At 52.5% G+C, this 14,730-nt stretch overlaps 1 protein-coding gene across 1 annotated transcript; it reads right to left on the bottom strand.

The window, feature by feature from the left end:
- Positions 1-672: 672 nt before the first annotated feature.
- On the bottom strand, positions 673-10,887 carry grhl3 (grainyhead-like transcription factor 3). Its single transcript, XM_029258678.1, has 16 exons — positions 10,673-10,887; positions 8,640-8,820; positions 8,468-8,532; positions 7,655-7,928; positions 7,464-7,543; positions 7,158-7,314; positions 6,506-6,617; positions 6,185-6,279; positions 5,057-5,215; positions 4,282-4,360; positions 3,836-3,975; positions 3,026-3,060; positions 2,843-2,943; positions 2,659-2,744; positions 2,503-2,567; positions 673-1,423 (listed from the first exon to the last, which is right to left on the bottom strand). Exons 1-16 carry the CDS (start codon positions 10,687-10,689, stop codon positions 1,309-1,311), a joined length of 1,761 nt encoding a protein of 586 aa, XP_029114511.1. The 5' UTR covers positions 10,690-10,887; the 3' UTR covers positions 673-1,308.
- Positions 10,888-14,730: the final 3,843 nt, after the last annotated feature.

Below are 14,730 nucleotides of genomic sequence, written 5' to 3'. Positions count from 1 at the left end.
GTTCACTATACTTTCCACACGGTGGTGCTGTTTTCAACTTTTGCTGTCAACCTCTAACTCGGGCTGTACCGCTACTAAACAATGCGCAACAATTCATGTAAATTCATGTAACTGTTCGGTAAGCTCTCTCATAACTTCGCGGCTTCATTTTACATTAGTTCTTGCCTGGAAGTTAATGTAAGAAAAAGTTAGGTATTGGAAGAAATCACAAGTTCACTGCTGTGATATGTAGTTTACCACCATGAATGATCTAGTGTGTTCTCTAAATGCTGTACTAGGTTAGGGTGTAGTACAGTAGCTTGGTATGTGGCACGGTGTGATCCAGTACGTGCTGTATATTGGAAATGAACAATAAAATAAGTTGACACATTTTGATGATTTATAGTTTTATTTTTTAAACAAATACAGCATTAATTACAAATACATGGCTTCAATAACATAATACGAACACAAAGCATTGAAATGTTGCAAAATACCATCTGAAGAAAAAGCCGAAAACCTTCACTAAAACTCCACGCCACAAGTCGTTTTTTAATCTGTGGTTCCTGTGGAAGGATTGCCCTGAGATGGCAGGAGCAGTTTCTATGGTTACGCAACGCAGGATGGAGAGGTGTGAAATGAGGCCGTGAGGCCGTGTGGCCGTGGCACGTGGCGGAAGTTTTGCGAAGGGAACACATGCAGTTTTGTGGCTTTGAAAGGGGAAATGTGTGACATTTGTTCTAAAAAGCCTTTCTCTGGGCTAACTTTAGAGGTGAAAATTACAGGAAATTTTTTGGCAGTATTTTTGGCACTGAAAACAGCAATGAAAAGCTCTAAATGAGTCTAAGAAATGGCATGCAGTGAAAAAAGTTTTGGACACTTTTGAAGTTGTTCTCAGCAAATGACACATCCAAAGCAGCGGAAGCAGCACCCAGTGGAGAGCAGACAACACAACGCATGTTCGTGCCCAGGCAGCATTGAACTTCCTTTCTCTCTCTGCACCTGTTGTCTTCTCCCTATATTTTTCATATCTGTTTCTATTTACATGTTGTATTTACAGAAGATGACCCATAATTGCTTTTGCCATATTTGCCAAAAACTGACAAAAAGTATGAAAACCTTGATGATGTATTTACACTGTATAGAATGGCTTCAGTGAAGAAGCCCCCAGTAGTTGGGTCAGCAATGTGCCTGTGTCTCTGGCTCCAGCGTAGAAATGCTTTCTAACGTTTTGAAATTAGCAGGCATTTGAGGAGCTGGGGCCCGCTGACATCAGCCACGTGGTCCTGAGGGATGAGGTGCGGAGGCTGGGTGCAGGCAGGTAGAGGCTTATAGCTCGGTGAGCGTGACCTGGGCCAGCCCCATCACCTCGGTTACGTCCATCTGGAAGGCAGAGTGGTTGCTGTAGTGTTCAATGATGTTGTTGTCCATGTTCACGTAAATTCTGTAGAGGCAAGCGGAGAAAAATATTTTAGGTGCTGCTGTCACCGATTGGTGGAAAGCCACCTGACTTCATGAGCACGTCGTCATCGTATGAGCCGATGAACATTTTTCTGAGCTGTGGCTTCTCGTCATCCGAGTCGCATTACTAGGCGGAGCTCTTTGGCCAAAGGAAGTCGTTTTTACGACGATAATAATTGTTGTTTTCAATCAAGTCTTGGGCGTCTCCACTCCTGTCATCATTCAGCACTCTAAATCACAGCCAAGAGGCCGAGAGGCAAACACCCTTTGTCATGTGTGCGGTGTTTGTGTTGGTAATGAGTGAGCTGCCAGCACGCAGCACCTGGGGGCCACGGTTGATTGAGACCCACGGGAGGGAGGGAATGCTGTGGAACCTGAAAGGTGTCTTCACTATGTCATCCTTCTCCCCAAAGCTATTGCAGCGTTAGAGTGACACGGCATCACGCGCATACACCCTACAACTGCTTTACCATCCCCACCGATAAAACAGGTATCACAGTCATTCTTGTTTTCAGCCTGTCATTTTCACTCCGGTCTGCGGCCCACGACGAAAAAACGAAGAGTAGTTGTTCCAAAATCTCACAAAAGCTTCATTCAGACAAGGGCCGAGCTGAAAAACGCCAAATCCCCCCGGTGCACACTGTCCGGGCGACTGTTTCCCCCTGCCGCCGTCAGTCCCCGAGAGCGCGGATGAACCCTCTCCGCACACCAACAAAATCTGTAGCTCTTTGCGCAATAAGATGCCTCTTACGCCTAATCAAAAGCCGGCATCGTGTCAGGTGTCTTTTTTCCATCACACGGAATGAACAGACTGCAAGACTTCCTGGTCTTTCAGTTTATCAGATTAGAGAAAAATAAATAAGACAACCGTGTGACTCATCTGAGTTTTGAAATCGTTTTTTTTTCGGAGGAGCTGCAATTATCACATTCCGTGAGATACGCCTCTGAGCCACTGGTCCGTCAACTTTGCTTGCAGGTTTCCTTGTCAACCGAGCAGCTGCGATACGAGCGAGAGCAGCCATTGTGTCTTTCGGTATGGACTGCGCCGGAACTCAAACTCACCCTCGCTTGCACTTCTTGTAGACTTTTCCAATGCTTTCTAGCTGCATTTCGTACTTTTCTGAAATCTGGTGAAGAAGGACAAAAAGAACCGGTTGGCTTGGGATTTTCATTGTCGGTGTCGATACCCTGACCCCCATGCAACGTTGAAGCACTTACGGCTTCCTTGAGGCCTTTCAGGGTAGGGCTGTTGAGCATGAGGGCGTCGAACACCTCCTCTGACTCTCTCCGCACGTACAGGAGCACTGGGGAGCCGAAAGCGAAATGCACAGCTCTCAGTACGGGAGGAGGTCCCTACACGTGGCCTTGGAGAGGCGCTCTCCTAAGGCTCCGGCAACCTCACCTCTTTGCGGCTCCTCTTGTCTGGGCTGCTTGCTGGTCGGGGGGCTTCCTCGGTCTCCGTTCTCTGGGTAAGGGGGACAGCTTCGTCTTTTCAGCGCCGACCTGCGGTGGACACGGACGAAGTGAGCGCGTGTGTGGGTCTCCAGGGAGGCATGTGAAACGAGACCAGGATGACAGCAGTTACCTTTCGGACTCCTCCAGGATGGCGGGAGGCACCTGCTGCAGAAACACAAGAGAGGGCCACGGTCAGCGTAGCTCCCCGCACCAGGGTCAGTCTCCATCAGTCCCCCACAGAGGCTGAGTTTCGTCTCGTGACGATGACTCGGCTACCCACAATCCCTTGTGCTCACATCAGGCACAGGGCTGATTTGTTTGCTGCCTGTCACTTTAAGAAAGGTCAGTGGTGTGCCCTGAGTTTTCACTGTGTTTTCACTGTTTCCCCCCTCGGTCCATCAGTGAGATTTCCTTTCCGCTCAGCCCCGGCTCTGTCTCACAGCGGCTGGCTCCAGCAGCTGTGCAGCGCTAGCTGTGCCGCGTGCTGGAATGGCAGTCTCTTCCCAAAGGTGAGTTGCACAACCAGAGACACGCCCCCTCCTCAGGTACCTCTTCTCCCAGCCCCACAACTCTGGACTGTGGGAAAGCCGCCTGCCTGAACAGAACCCGTGCCACTTTCATTCTCTCGTGTCAATAAGGCTGAAAAGCATCCTTTCAGCTGCGTCGAGACGGGACGGGGGGGGCTTGTCTGGGCTGCGACAGGTTAATCTGCACATCGCTCACCGTGGCCGTTTCCAGTTTCGTGCAAATGAAAGTCGACAGCGCACCAGCTGTGTCACACATCACACACAAGTGAGAGAGCATCTCCCAGCACTTCTATTACCCCTTCTCTTTTTCCCACACCTCTTTTCCCCCACTCTGTATTTTCTCCTTGCCTCCAGCTACGGGGATGCCGATGTGACTCAACACCAGGGAGACTGGGGGGTTGGAAAGTACCTACCAGGCCGCAGCGCTGCATGTTGGAGAAGTGCATCTCGGGAATGAAGAGCACCGGCACGGCGACCAGGTCGTCCACGCTTTTCAAGTAGGTGCAGTCGCCGCCAATGGAGCTGGACACCACGGACTGTTTGTTGGCGGGGCCTGAGGGTGCGAGATGACAAGCGTCAGGAGGCTGTATGTGTGACTGCACCCCCTGTGGTTACAGCTGAGACTGACGGGGCACCTGACTGTGTGACACCAGGTCCTCCATAATAATTGAACCAGGTGGCAAGAGAGCGGGAAACTTTAGTGTGGATTTCAAATTTTCCATTTGAAATATTCCAGTTCCTCCCTCCTTTTGAAAATGATGGGACCAGAAATGTTTGCGCTGCGGTGATTTATGCAGAAGTGACGAAGATTCGACTTGGACGGATGTGAGTGGCACACCGAGTGAGTGAGAAAACTCACCGCTGTGGCTGGAGTCGGCGCCCTTGACCCTCCTTTTCGCTCTCTTCCTCTCCTCATCCCTCATCTTCCTCTCCGCACCCTGGCGGGAAACACACGTGGCGTGAGCTGCGAATCTCTGCACGGAACGTGCTCGTACTTGTTATGGTTCATCACTTCATGCAAAAACGTGCAGCACTGGTGGGATACAGACTGTAAGCCTTGGGCCACCGGGTGCCCTGTGGGCCGCAGTCGATGGAAGCCACGCTAAGAGAAAGCCAGGAGAGGATACTCGATGACGCGGGTCTTGCGTAGCCCCTTCCGGCATTATCGCTCAAACACAAAACCTTTTGTTCACGCCAACTGGAGCTGGAGGTGAGCAGATGGGGCGCAAGATACACGCAGAGCTGCTGGTTCTGTTGACTGCGGCACGTCCGTTTCCACAGGGAGAACCCGCAGAGCCCGCTAATGACTTCGTCAACTTCTTCACGGCATGAGAACAACCGCGAAGTCCGATGTAATCGGAACAAGTTTCCTTTAGTCCCTGTGTTTCTGTTTTGTTTTATTTCTGCGGCGGAAATGCGGAGCACAGACGGCACCCCTGGAGTCCCGAGGATGCCCGCTGGGTCGCTTTGCTTTTGTCCCTATGTGTACCGTACACCGGGGTGATCGTGGCTGCCAGCAAACACGCCGCAGTCACCGGACCGCTTCCGGTTTTGGGGCGCGCTGCCCAGTGACCCTACGGCAAACGAGCTCAGACACACCTCCGAGGTGCATGGGCCAGGGGAGGAGCGCTCACCTTATCGCAGAAGACTTTAACCTGGCATGCGGCCCTGTGGATGAGCCGGTTGTTGCCCGTGCTGAAGTCATACGTGTCGATCTGGAGGTTCAGAGGAAGGCCCTTCACGCCCTTCTGCGAGGAGAAGTCTGTGCTGAGCGAATTGATGCCAATGTACACCTGCAGATGGAAAAGTACCGGGCTTAGACCGTGTCGGAGGTGCCGTGTTTCACTGCGGAGGCTGAATGCGCAGGAGAGACACCCAGCAGCGCGATAATAGGAGAAAACCTAAGGGCTAGGATGTGCTGGAGTCTCACTGATGCTTGCACGCGAACCTCGACTGCGCCCATCGAGTTTCACTGAGCAGACCGATTGCGTAGGAAGATCCTCCTAGGAGAGTCACCGTGAGCAAGTCCAGTCCTGCGCAAGGTCGCCAAAGGGTAGGGAAAGTGGCGCAGGAGCCAAAAAATAGCTTTGGTAATGTAAGTAGGACAAAAAACCTGCTGGAGGTTTATCGAAAGACGGGAACGTTTACATGTACGTTTAGTTCATCATTTAACGCACACTCGGAAAACCCCGTCTTCGAAACCAGTGCCCGCTTTTGCCGTTTGCGAAGTTGGCCTCGCACCGTGGGGAAACGGACGGAGCAGGAGGTCAAGTCTTGCCTGATCCCGCGGAGGGCCGGTGTTCGGAGCCGTTTCGGGGGACCCGTCTCAAAGGCTGGACTGCGGCCAGACAGAGACCGGTCCCTCCGATGTCGTGGCGACGCCTGAATCGAGTGTCTGGTTTGAAAACGAAGGGCGAATTCTCAGCTTTCTCCTCCCCCCGTCTCGCTCTCTTCGCCCGAGTTTCAGTTCCCCACCCCACGGAACCCCGAGGCAGGCCGGAGATCACATTGGACTCTTTCAAGTTGTCCCTGCGGTGACAAACTCCCTGGGGCTGAATGCCAGGAATTCCTCCTTCCTGCCGGGAGCTGCCATTAAACTCTCACACCCTGCTCCTTAATTGGGGTGGAGGGTGGGGCCTACTTAGAGCAGGGTTTCCTTTGCGGAGATTTCTTACGGAGGCCCCGAACGACACGCGTCCTTGCTCGTTCGTCCAAGTCTGACCATCCCTCCCCACTGCCCAGTCCCCCTCGCTTCCTCTCACCTTCGCCTCTTCAGCCGTGTTCCAGATGAAGGACAGGGCGTTGAAAGCAACTTCTTCCACGTTGCCGATGCTGCTGTACACCTCTTTGTAATCGGCTGGGGTAAGAGACAGGCGGAATACCGCGTTATTACCAGACAGAACTGTCCGCTGCTCCCACCGTGTACAGGTGCATAGGAGCGAAATTCAGAGCAGGATCTCTTGGCCACTTTTCGCTTCGACGAGAACGGACCGTGTGCCGAGCACTTGAGCGAGCGGCTCCTTCGTAGGCCCATCGTTACACATTGTTACCTTTGACTGTTTTGCTGACGGCGCCACGCTTACCGATGTCAATAACTCTCTGCTTGACTGTCGGTTGCCTGGCGTGCCAGTGGTTCCAGCACTTCAGCTGCATCTCGGGGTTCTTGTCGTTGTCAAACACTGCCATGATCACCGTCTGCGCAGGGGAAGGACGCGGGGTTTGCTTTGCACCGAAACACATTGTACACCGGTACGCCGTTCCTCTCGCACGCGGTGTGCCAATTCGCCCTCGCTGCTCTTCACCAGCCCGTGTCGCGTTTGTACTCGCTGTCATTTCACCCCACGCAGGGGGCCCCTTACAGTGCTTTGTTACCACATCTGTGTCTCTGTCGCACTTGGTCACGCTGAGGGTGGATGGAGATTTGCATGACCCAGCCAGCCCGCACACACACACACACACACACACACACACACACACACACACTGTCACTCATCAGCGAAGGTCAGCAGCAGCACTGGCACCCACAATCCCTTGCACTTGTGTTTACTTGAGCTGTGCGCCGACAGACCCCTGACGTTCGAGAGAAGTACCCGCTGCCTTGTAGAATCAGTGTACGTGAGATTGTAGAGCCGGCGCAGTGAGACATCGCTGCAAGCCAGGAGAACGTGCCAGAAAGGCTCTATGAGTCACTCCTCTTTGTGAGATCACCCTAGCGACATGCGAAACCCAGCTCACCTTGACTTTGGTACAGGAGTGGCCTGCTGCGCTCTCAGCACCCACTCCTTGCAGGGTGATGGGGTAAAACTGGCCCTTGTTGAGGTACACCATTGGAATCTCGCTGCTCTTGTGCTGGAAGGCAGGAGGGGCTCCCAGAATGAACTGGAACTCGTTTCTGCAGGGAAACCAAAGCACGGGGTTTCGGTTGGGTGACACCTGCTCGAGGCAGCCAGGACAACTGTGGGTTCAGGTTATGGACCATATGGAAGCTGAGAGAAATTGTTTCAGCCCAGCGGCGTAGCTCACGAGCCAAGACCAACTTACCTGTACCTGTCCGAGGGGGAGTTTGTGTAAGAGTACGCTGGGCTGGCCTGTTCCACAAAAGGCTTGTTGTAGGACAGAGTCTGCGGAACAAGGATGAAAGATGGTGTCCAACTTAGTGAGGATCGGTCCCGCCGGGTCACGGCTCGCTTTCACCTCCAGCTCTGCGCTCTGACATCCGGAGCAGGACTTACCTCTGGAGTGGAGTCAGGGGTCCACTTGGGCTGCGGTGGCTGAAGGATGAAGTCCAAGTCCATGCTGAACATCTGCTTGTCGTAGCTCTCCGCATGGGGCGTGATGAAGTCCTCGGGCAGGGGGCCCGTGCGGTGGCCACAGAGGGGGGCCACCTTCTTGTTCAGCTCCAGCGGGTCCTGCTGCGGGGTGCCGGAGAAGGTCTCGGACAGCAGCTTCATGATGTGGGTGGGGCTCTCCAGGGCCACTAGGTCAGGGGACGTGGTGCTGGGATTCCTGGTGGAGCGAAGGGAGCAGAAGAAGGCGGTCAGCGAGCTGGAGCGCAGATGTTCCGTCACGCTTGGAACACCCCGGTGACCTGAGACCCGCTGCGCGCCACGGAAGGTCGGCACTGTCCAGTGATCTTCACCACAAGCCCTCACAGCAGCGGAGTTTCGGGGGCTGCGAACGTGCGGCTGCTGAACCCGTTTGCTTCCTGAGAGCTGCTGTTCGCGATCTAATCCCACCGGCTGTCAGACTCATGCTTTTTCTCTGCCCGTCTTTGTGTCCTTTCCTCAGGACAGAAACCGCAGGCCCATTTTTCACGGAACAAAGGCTCTCACCCCGGCGTGACGGTTCCATTTGTGAACGGGCCTGTTGGCAATAGCGCGGCGTCGGCCGGGGCGTAATCCCGCCTTGCTCTTTCACGCTGGGATTAAGTGTGACCTCAGCAGAGCAGGGAAGTGGAGGTCTTTCTGGTCAGCTGGAGCCCGCAAACACACACACACAGAGTCAGGGACCTGACTGGTAACTGCTCTTTTTTCCATGAGTCTCACCTGTCCAGGGACTTATACATGCTGCTGTTTCGGGAGCAAGGCATCATTTTCTGCTCTTTAAGTGTCTGAAATGTATCATCAGAAACATAAGTGTTACAGTTTACAGTCATCGCTGTAATCAGTTTTCTTTCACTTGTAACAGTTTCATACAGTGGCAGTTCACCGCCGTTACCTTGTTCTGCTCGTAGAGGAAGGAAAAGACGGTGACGTCGTCCTCGCTGCTCGGCCTGCTGCCGCGCGTCCTGCTGTCCTCCGAGCCCAGGTTCTCCGTGTACGGCCTCCAGGTGTCCATGCTGAAAGTGTCGCAGTACCGCGGGGGGTTGAAGCTTTCGTTCTGCAGAAGCATCAGAGACCTGCAGGGCGGCAACAGGTTGAGATGGACGTCGCTGGAATGCGCTGCATCAATATGGTTAGGAGTCGCAGCGGCGGCACAACAGCTGTCCCGTCGGATGCCTGGGGGTCAGTTCAGGAACATGGGGGGACCCAGTAGCCCGACTACGGGCTAATAAGGCCCCCTTTTTAAACCCTCGTGTGCACGGGTTGCCTACAGGGAGAAGACTGCCTTTGTGTTCTGCGCCAGACGCACAAGAGGCAAGAAGAAGTGATTTTTTGAGGAGAAAGTAATGGACAGGCGGAAGTATTTATAATCGACAAGAGGTTCGGCTGCACGTGCGCAGCTACGTGTCCCTGTCCCGGCGAGATGAGCAGCCAGTGGGACGCTTTCATAACCAAAGCACATGTAATATAATAACACACCTCCAGCACAGCAGATATTTGCCCCGGGCGACAATGGTTTCGATTGCAAAACCACGCTTTTCAATACGTCCGAAGATCTACGAATTGGAAAATTTGGAAAAGGGAACAGCCTCCTCCCCCCAACATGCACAAATACCACAGTGCCACAGATTTATTACCTTAAGATCATGTCTGACCCAACGATTACTTACGTTCATGTCCAATAGTGATCTTCACCTCAAGGAAGGTCACCAGGTCATGTTGCCTGAATGAGCGCTATCGATGTGCGCTTCTCAGCGACATCTCTACATTTTACAGAATAAAGGACGACTTGACAAGGCCGCATGGAACTGATTTGCGTCAAACCGTTGCTTTAGTGTCACTCTCTGCGCCAAAGTCCCACATTCGAACGCTGGCTCTGCTCGAGTTTCAAACGGGCACATCGCGAACCAGCGGCTGTTCGTTTTACTCGCGTCTCGAAACACCTACAGGGTCTTTGTGCCTCAGGTGCGTCAGAAATGCCGAACCTTAACTGCACGTTCGGGACGACCGCGGTTAGATTCCGCAAGTTGATTCTCCTCCGTGTAGAACAATCTGAAAAGGGGCTTTCGGAAGTTCTCAGCACCACTAGTAAATTCTGGCCTCGCGAAGAAGTTTGTTCACGAATTGCAGTCGGAAGAATTTGCGTCTAGAATCTGCTCTGCTTTCGGCGGAAAACGGGCTGGTGGCGGAGGGGGTGCAGCACGTTTCACCGAGTTGCCAGAACCCACGGCGCTCGTAGCATCACACACAGAGCGGACACTGGAGACGGCACCGGTGAGAAACCAGGGTCACGGGTGAGCTGGACCCTTCAGACTAAACACAACACCTGCGGTAGCACCTCTGGGAGAAGTGGGCTCCTCTCATCCCCGGCGCAAGTTCGCCGCCTCCTGGCTTTGGGTTCCCAGGACAAATCAGAATAGCAGACCTTCATCTCCAAAAATGGACAACCAAGCTAAAGTCCCACGAAGCACTTGGACCGTAACAGCACAGGGTCCGAGATCCCTGGTTCTCTGACGGCCTACATCCTCCTGCGGTGGGTGAGAGCTCAGGGATGTAACCCCAACCAGCTGGGGTCACGTCGGAACACAACAGAGACCTTGAGGGTGAGTCGCTGGAACGCGACCCCTGTCCTCGGTGAACCGCAGCTCGGTCGGGCCGGAGGAACCCCGCGGAAACTTAAGTGAAAGAGAAGTCTGTCCCCGACCGTAAGCCTGACCCTAAGGTGAAAACAGCAGTTGGATCAGGCTGCGACTTGGGCCGTCGTACTAAAAGTAATACCCCAGGTGCCAGATATCGCCCCGGTTGTGCCTCGGTGGACCACAAAAGCACAATATCAGCAACAGCAGCAAACGCGTTCGGTCCCTCAGGGAAGCAGCAGGCCACATGGACCCACGTCCGGCCCTTAGACGAAACCCCCCTCTTACTCACTCGATCTCCTTGGTCATGACTCCTTGGGGAAGCTCCACAGGCAGGTCTCTGGGCAGTGTAACGGTGTCTCTTTCTGTGTGTGTGTGTGTGTGTGTGTGTGTGTGTGTGTGTGTGTGAGAGAGAGAGAGAGAGAGAGAGAGAGAGCCTAGCAGGGATGAACAGGCATGTCTCAACGATGGGGCTTCTTTGATTCCTGCCTGCCACCTTGCCTCAGCTTTATTTCGCCAAGACAGGTAGTCTCACTGCCGCCCGATTGGCTGAGAGGCTCGAGACAGGTGTCTGATAGGACAGGTGTAGCACCCTTAACCCTTTCAGTGTTCGCTGAGAGAGGAACCACCTCGGTGGGTGTGGGGAGTGGGGGCGGTACTCCTTGTGCTGTTTCTCCGTCTCATTTACAGCTGAATAGAAGTTGCTGCGAAACCTCATTCTGACACTTCGACGTATTAATTTCAGAGACTCTTTTCTCCAATGCAAATTACTGTGAAATGTAACTGGTATTTATGTGACACCCGTATCCAAGGTGACAGAGAGCATTTGATACGGTGCCCTAAACTACCAGCAGCCATCTATATAGCAGAGCTATGTGAGACACACACACACGCAAACCAGTTCATTGGAAACACGTCTCTGGACTGTGGGAGGAAACCAGAGCACCTGGAAGAAACCCTCACAAACAGGGACAGAATATGCAAACTGCAAACATGTGGAGCGGGGATCAAACCCATGTCCAGGCATACCATTCAGGCACTCTGAGACAGAAGTCCTGCCCTCTGTACAACCTGCCGTTTCAGCGTGGGACCCCCACGAGCCAAAAAACATCAACACATTTATGTGTATTTCTTTATGTGACACTTTTCGCCACAGCGGTTTACAATATTAAGTGACTTACACTGATTTACCCATTTCTAAAGCCGAATAACTTGTACCCTATCAGTTGAGGGTAGGTGCCTTGATCGAGGCTAATGCAGCAGGAGATGGGATTTGAACCTGGAGCCACCACATCCACAGAAAGAGGCTGCAGCCGCTCTACAACCTGATGCCTTGTAAAGAGGGCGTGAATATCAGACCGAGGGACCTCACAGTCCATGCTGCCCCGAGCCGTGTGCACCCAGCCGCTCCTACAGCCTCTCTCAACTTTCCCTGTCAGTGACTGCGCTCAGGCTCACGGGCTCACAGACAGCAGGGGGCGTAGTGCCCGGAGTCATGGAACCCACTGCCACCAGAGACCCGCTGCTGTCGCCCAGGTTTCGCAACCGAGAGCAGCGCGAGGCAGCGAGGGGAGGAGTGTGTGCAGCGTGTCGCCCGCACGCCCACAGACCACGCCCTGCGGGCGACTTGGCTGCACACCACAAAAACAGAGAGGGAAACACGCCATCGCCCATCTCTCATCACTCGTCCTCGGAGATCATCGGCTGGCTGCGACACCGAAGCGCTCCTGCTCGTCTTCAGGAAGTGGTGCCGCAGAACACGGAAAGTGCCGGAAAAATTTCCCTTCCAGTGTAAACAAAACTCTTCCTTTGTCCTCCTCTGTCTTCGCTCGGCTCATTAACATGTCCGTCCCAGGCCTGGGGGGGGCTGATCTCATGTGGCAGATCAATTGGACTCCTGTGGGTAACGCCTGCGTTCTCTGGAATTTTCTCTCTTCCGGGCCTATTTGCATATCTGACAGCTTCACTCGCATTTCTTTGAGTGGCTGGATGCCTTTGCGTCTTACAAGGCAGCGCGACTGGAAAAGCCCCCCTAAAGTGTTTCGCCCGTGTTCATGCACTGTTACTGAAATGGCGGTTTCCTCCAGGCTCAAACAACACTTCGCTCGCACAGGGATTTGAGGATTAAACATGAGATGCAACCATGAGATTAACAGTCCGATACGGTCCCTAGTTTCCGGAATTTTCCGAACCTGTGCGGTTAACGGGTTCCTCAGAAGAGGAACGACATCAGGGCAGGTTTCCTTCTCCTGGGTCAGTCTGGCCGAGTAACCAGTGTTTGTCTTGCTCTACACACAGCGATCAGATACGTACAGGACTGCAACATTATACATGTAACAAATCATGTAAAAATGTGAAGGACATTTAACCTGTAACCTGAAGGTTGCTGGTTTGAATCCCACTCCTGCCAGCGCTGTGGTACCATTGCTGTATGATGTGTGAAATGTGTGAAAATAGAGGGACATCAGGTTAAGGTGAGGGGAGGAAAACTGCAAAAGAGGCACCGATACCACGGTAACCGAAAGGCAATGTAACACAGGAGCCCTCTGGGGTCTTGAGTCGCACAGCTAAACATTTACATATTTTCACCTAGCAGAGCCTTAGCCTCCAGAGTGATGTACAAGTCGGAGTAAATAAAAGTGCATCGACAGACAAAGACCATTCGATAGAGACGCTGTCGAAGCACGGTCAGTTTATCCATTACCACAGTTTTACACCACTAGTTGCACGTACAGTACAAGTGATAGAAACCCTAACCTAAGGTGATGGTGACAGATGGTGTGATGCAACTTTGAAGCAGTCGGCAGGTTAGGAGAGAAGTGGCTGCGAAAGAGATGAGTTCGAGACCCTTCCTCAACAGGGGAGGGATTAAGCAGTTCTGAGGGACGCAGGGAGCTCATTCCACCACATCTGAGCCCCACCTTCCGAGTCTTTCTGTCCCCTGCCCAGCCACCGAGTCGCTTCAAAGCGGCCGTTGCGAAACGAGCCGAGTTCCGCGACGGCACCCGCCGGACGAGTCGCCCCTCCCCTCCTCTCGCCCCCAGGTGTCCCAGAGACCCTCAGAGGAGCTCCACTCCGCCGCCTTGGAGGGCCACCCGGGTTTCGGGGCCGATCGGGTTCGCTGTGTTCGGCTCCGGAGGCACCGAAGTCGCGCTGTAGGTTCTGTCGCCACAGCTGAGTTCATCTGGGTCAATTTGCATTTCTTTGGAACGGGCATAAACTGAGTGAAGGGCGCATCCCCAGGCCACAGGGCCACACCTGCCCTCAGGACACCAGTATGTCTGGGTCGAATCCCTCAGCGCTTATTGTCACAATATTTTGCTGCACTGTGAATAATTCCACTTCGCTCAGCTTACTGTGCAGATCAAAATCCAAAGCAGGACTCCTGTGAAAAATGAATTAGAGCCGTTTCTCGCATTATGGGGTTCATTTGTTCCATGAAATCATCATATTAGGCGAATCCACACTGTGAGGGGGGCGATTTAGCATTTTTTCTGAAGGGAGAAAAATCTGTTCCAGGATGAAAAATATGATACATCAAATGGATTGAAACAGCAAAATAAAAGGTATTTTTAGGCATAACAGCGATAACACCAACATAGTTTACAATATGATAGTTTGTCTTTTAATGTCGTATTTCATTCATTCATTCATTCATCCTTATCAATAATTGCTTGTCCAATGAACCTATTTTCTCTGAAAAGCACTCGTCAAAATCAGGCAATGGGCCCAAATGGCTTTCTTTTCTTAACCGTTTTCATTGTCCTCTTCTTTTCATGATGTTCCCCTCACTGAACTGTTCTCTACAAACCGCTGTGCAAATAACCTGAAAGCTGTTCTCTAACGGAATTGTTTACATTTACATTCATTTATTTAGCGGACGATTTTCTCCAAAGTGACACACATCTCAGAAAACAGCATAAAGAGTTCAGTACATCAACAGAGGAGATCTGGATACAGAAACGTGATTCCTGCGTACAGTTAATTTGTCACATTCCACCACATGAACCAGTGTACATCACACGAGTAGCTGTGTAAAGGGTTTTCCGAAGTTCAACAATTTCTATTCATAAAATTATTAGGTATAAACTTTTACGCGTTTATCACGCACTTAAGAGGTGAGGGGAGAAGGGAGTCTGAAAGAGCCGAGTTTTGAGACCCTTATTAAATGTAGAGAGGGATTCAGCAGCCCTGAGTGACAGAGGGAGGTCATTCCACCACATCAGCAGCCTGGTTGGGGTGTAGAGCGATCATGTGTTGTAGGTGTCAGAGAGCAGATGTGTCAAACTGTTCCTTTTCAAAACCTGCCACTGGCTGAAACGATACGAGAGGACCTGGAATTTGTATATA

Source organism: Scleropages formosus, chromosome 15 (assembly GCF_900964775.1).
Source record: "Scleropages formosus chromosome 15, fSclFor1.1, whole genome shotgun sequence".
Lineage (NCBI taxonomy): Eukaryota > Metazoa > Chordata > Actinopteri > Osteoglossiformes > Osteoglossidae > Scleropages > Scleropages formosus.
Note: the sequence above shows the minus strand (reverse complement) of the source record. Positions and strands in the feature narration are given on the sequence as shown.

Excerpts from the sequence above, each read along its gene's own strand:
- grhl3 (XM_029258678.1), bottom strand. Across the intron at positions 6,618-7,157 it reads ACTCCTGTACCAAAGTCAAG|ACGGTGATCATGGCAGTGTT; the intron begins GTGAGCTGGGTT and ends TCCCCTGCGCAG. Across the intron at positions 3,976-4,281 it reads CGCCGACTCCAGCCACAGCG|GCCCCGCCAACAAACAGTCC; the intron begins GTGAGTTTTCTC and ends TCGCACCCTCAG.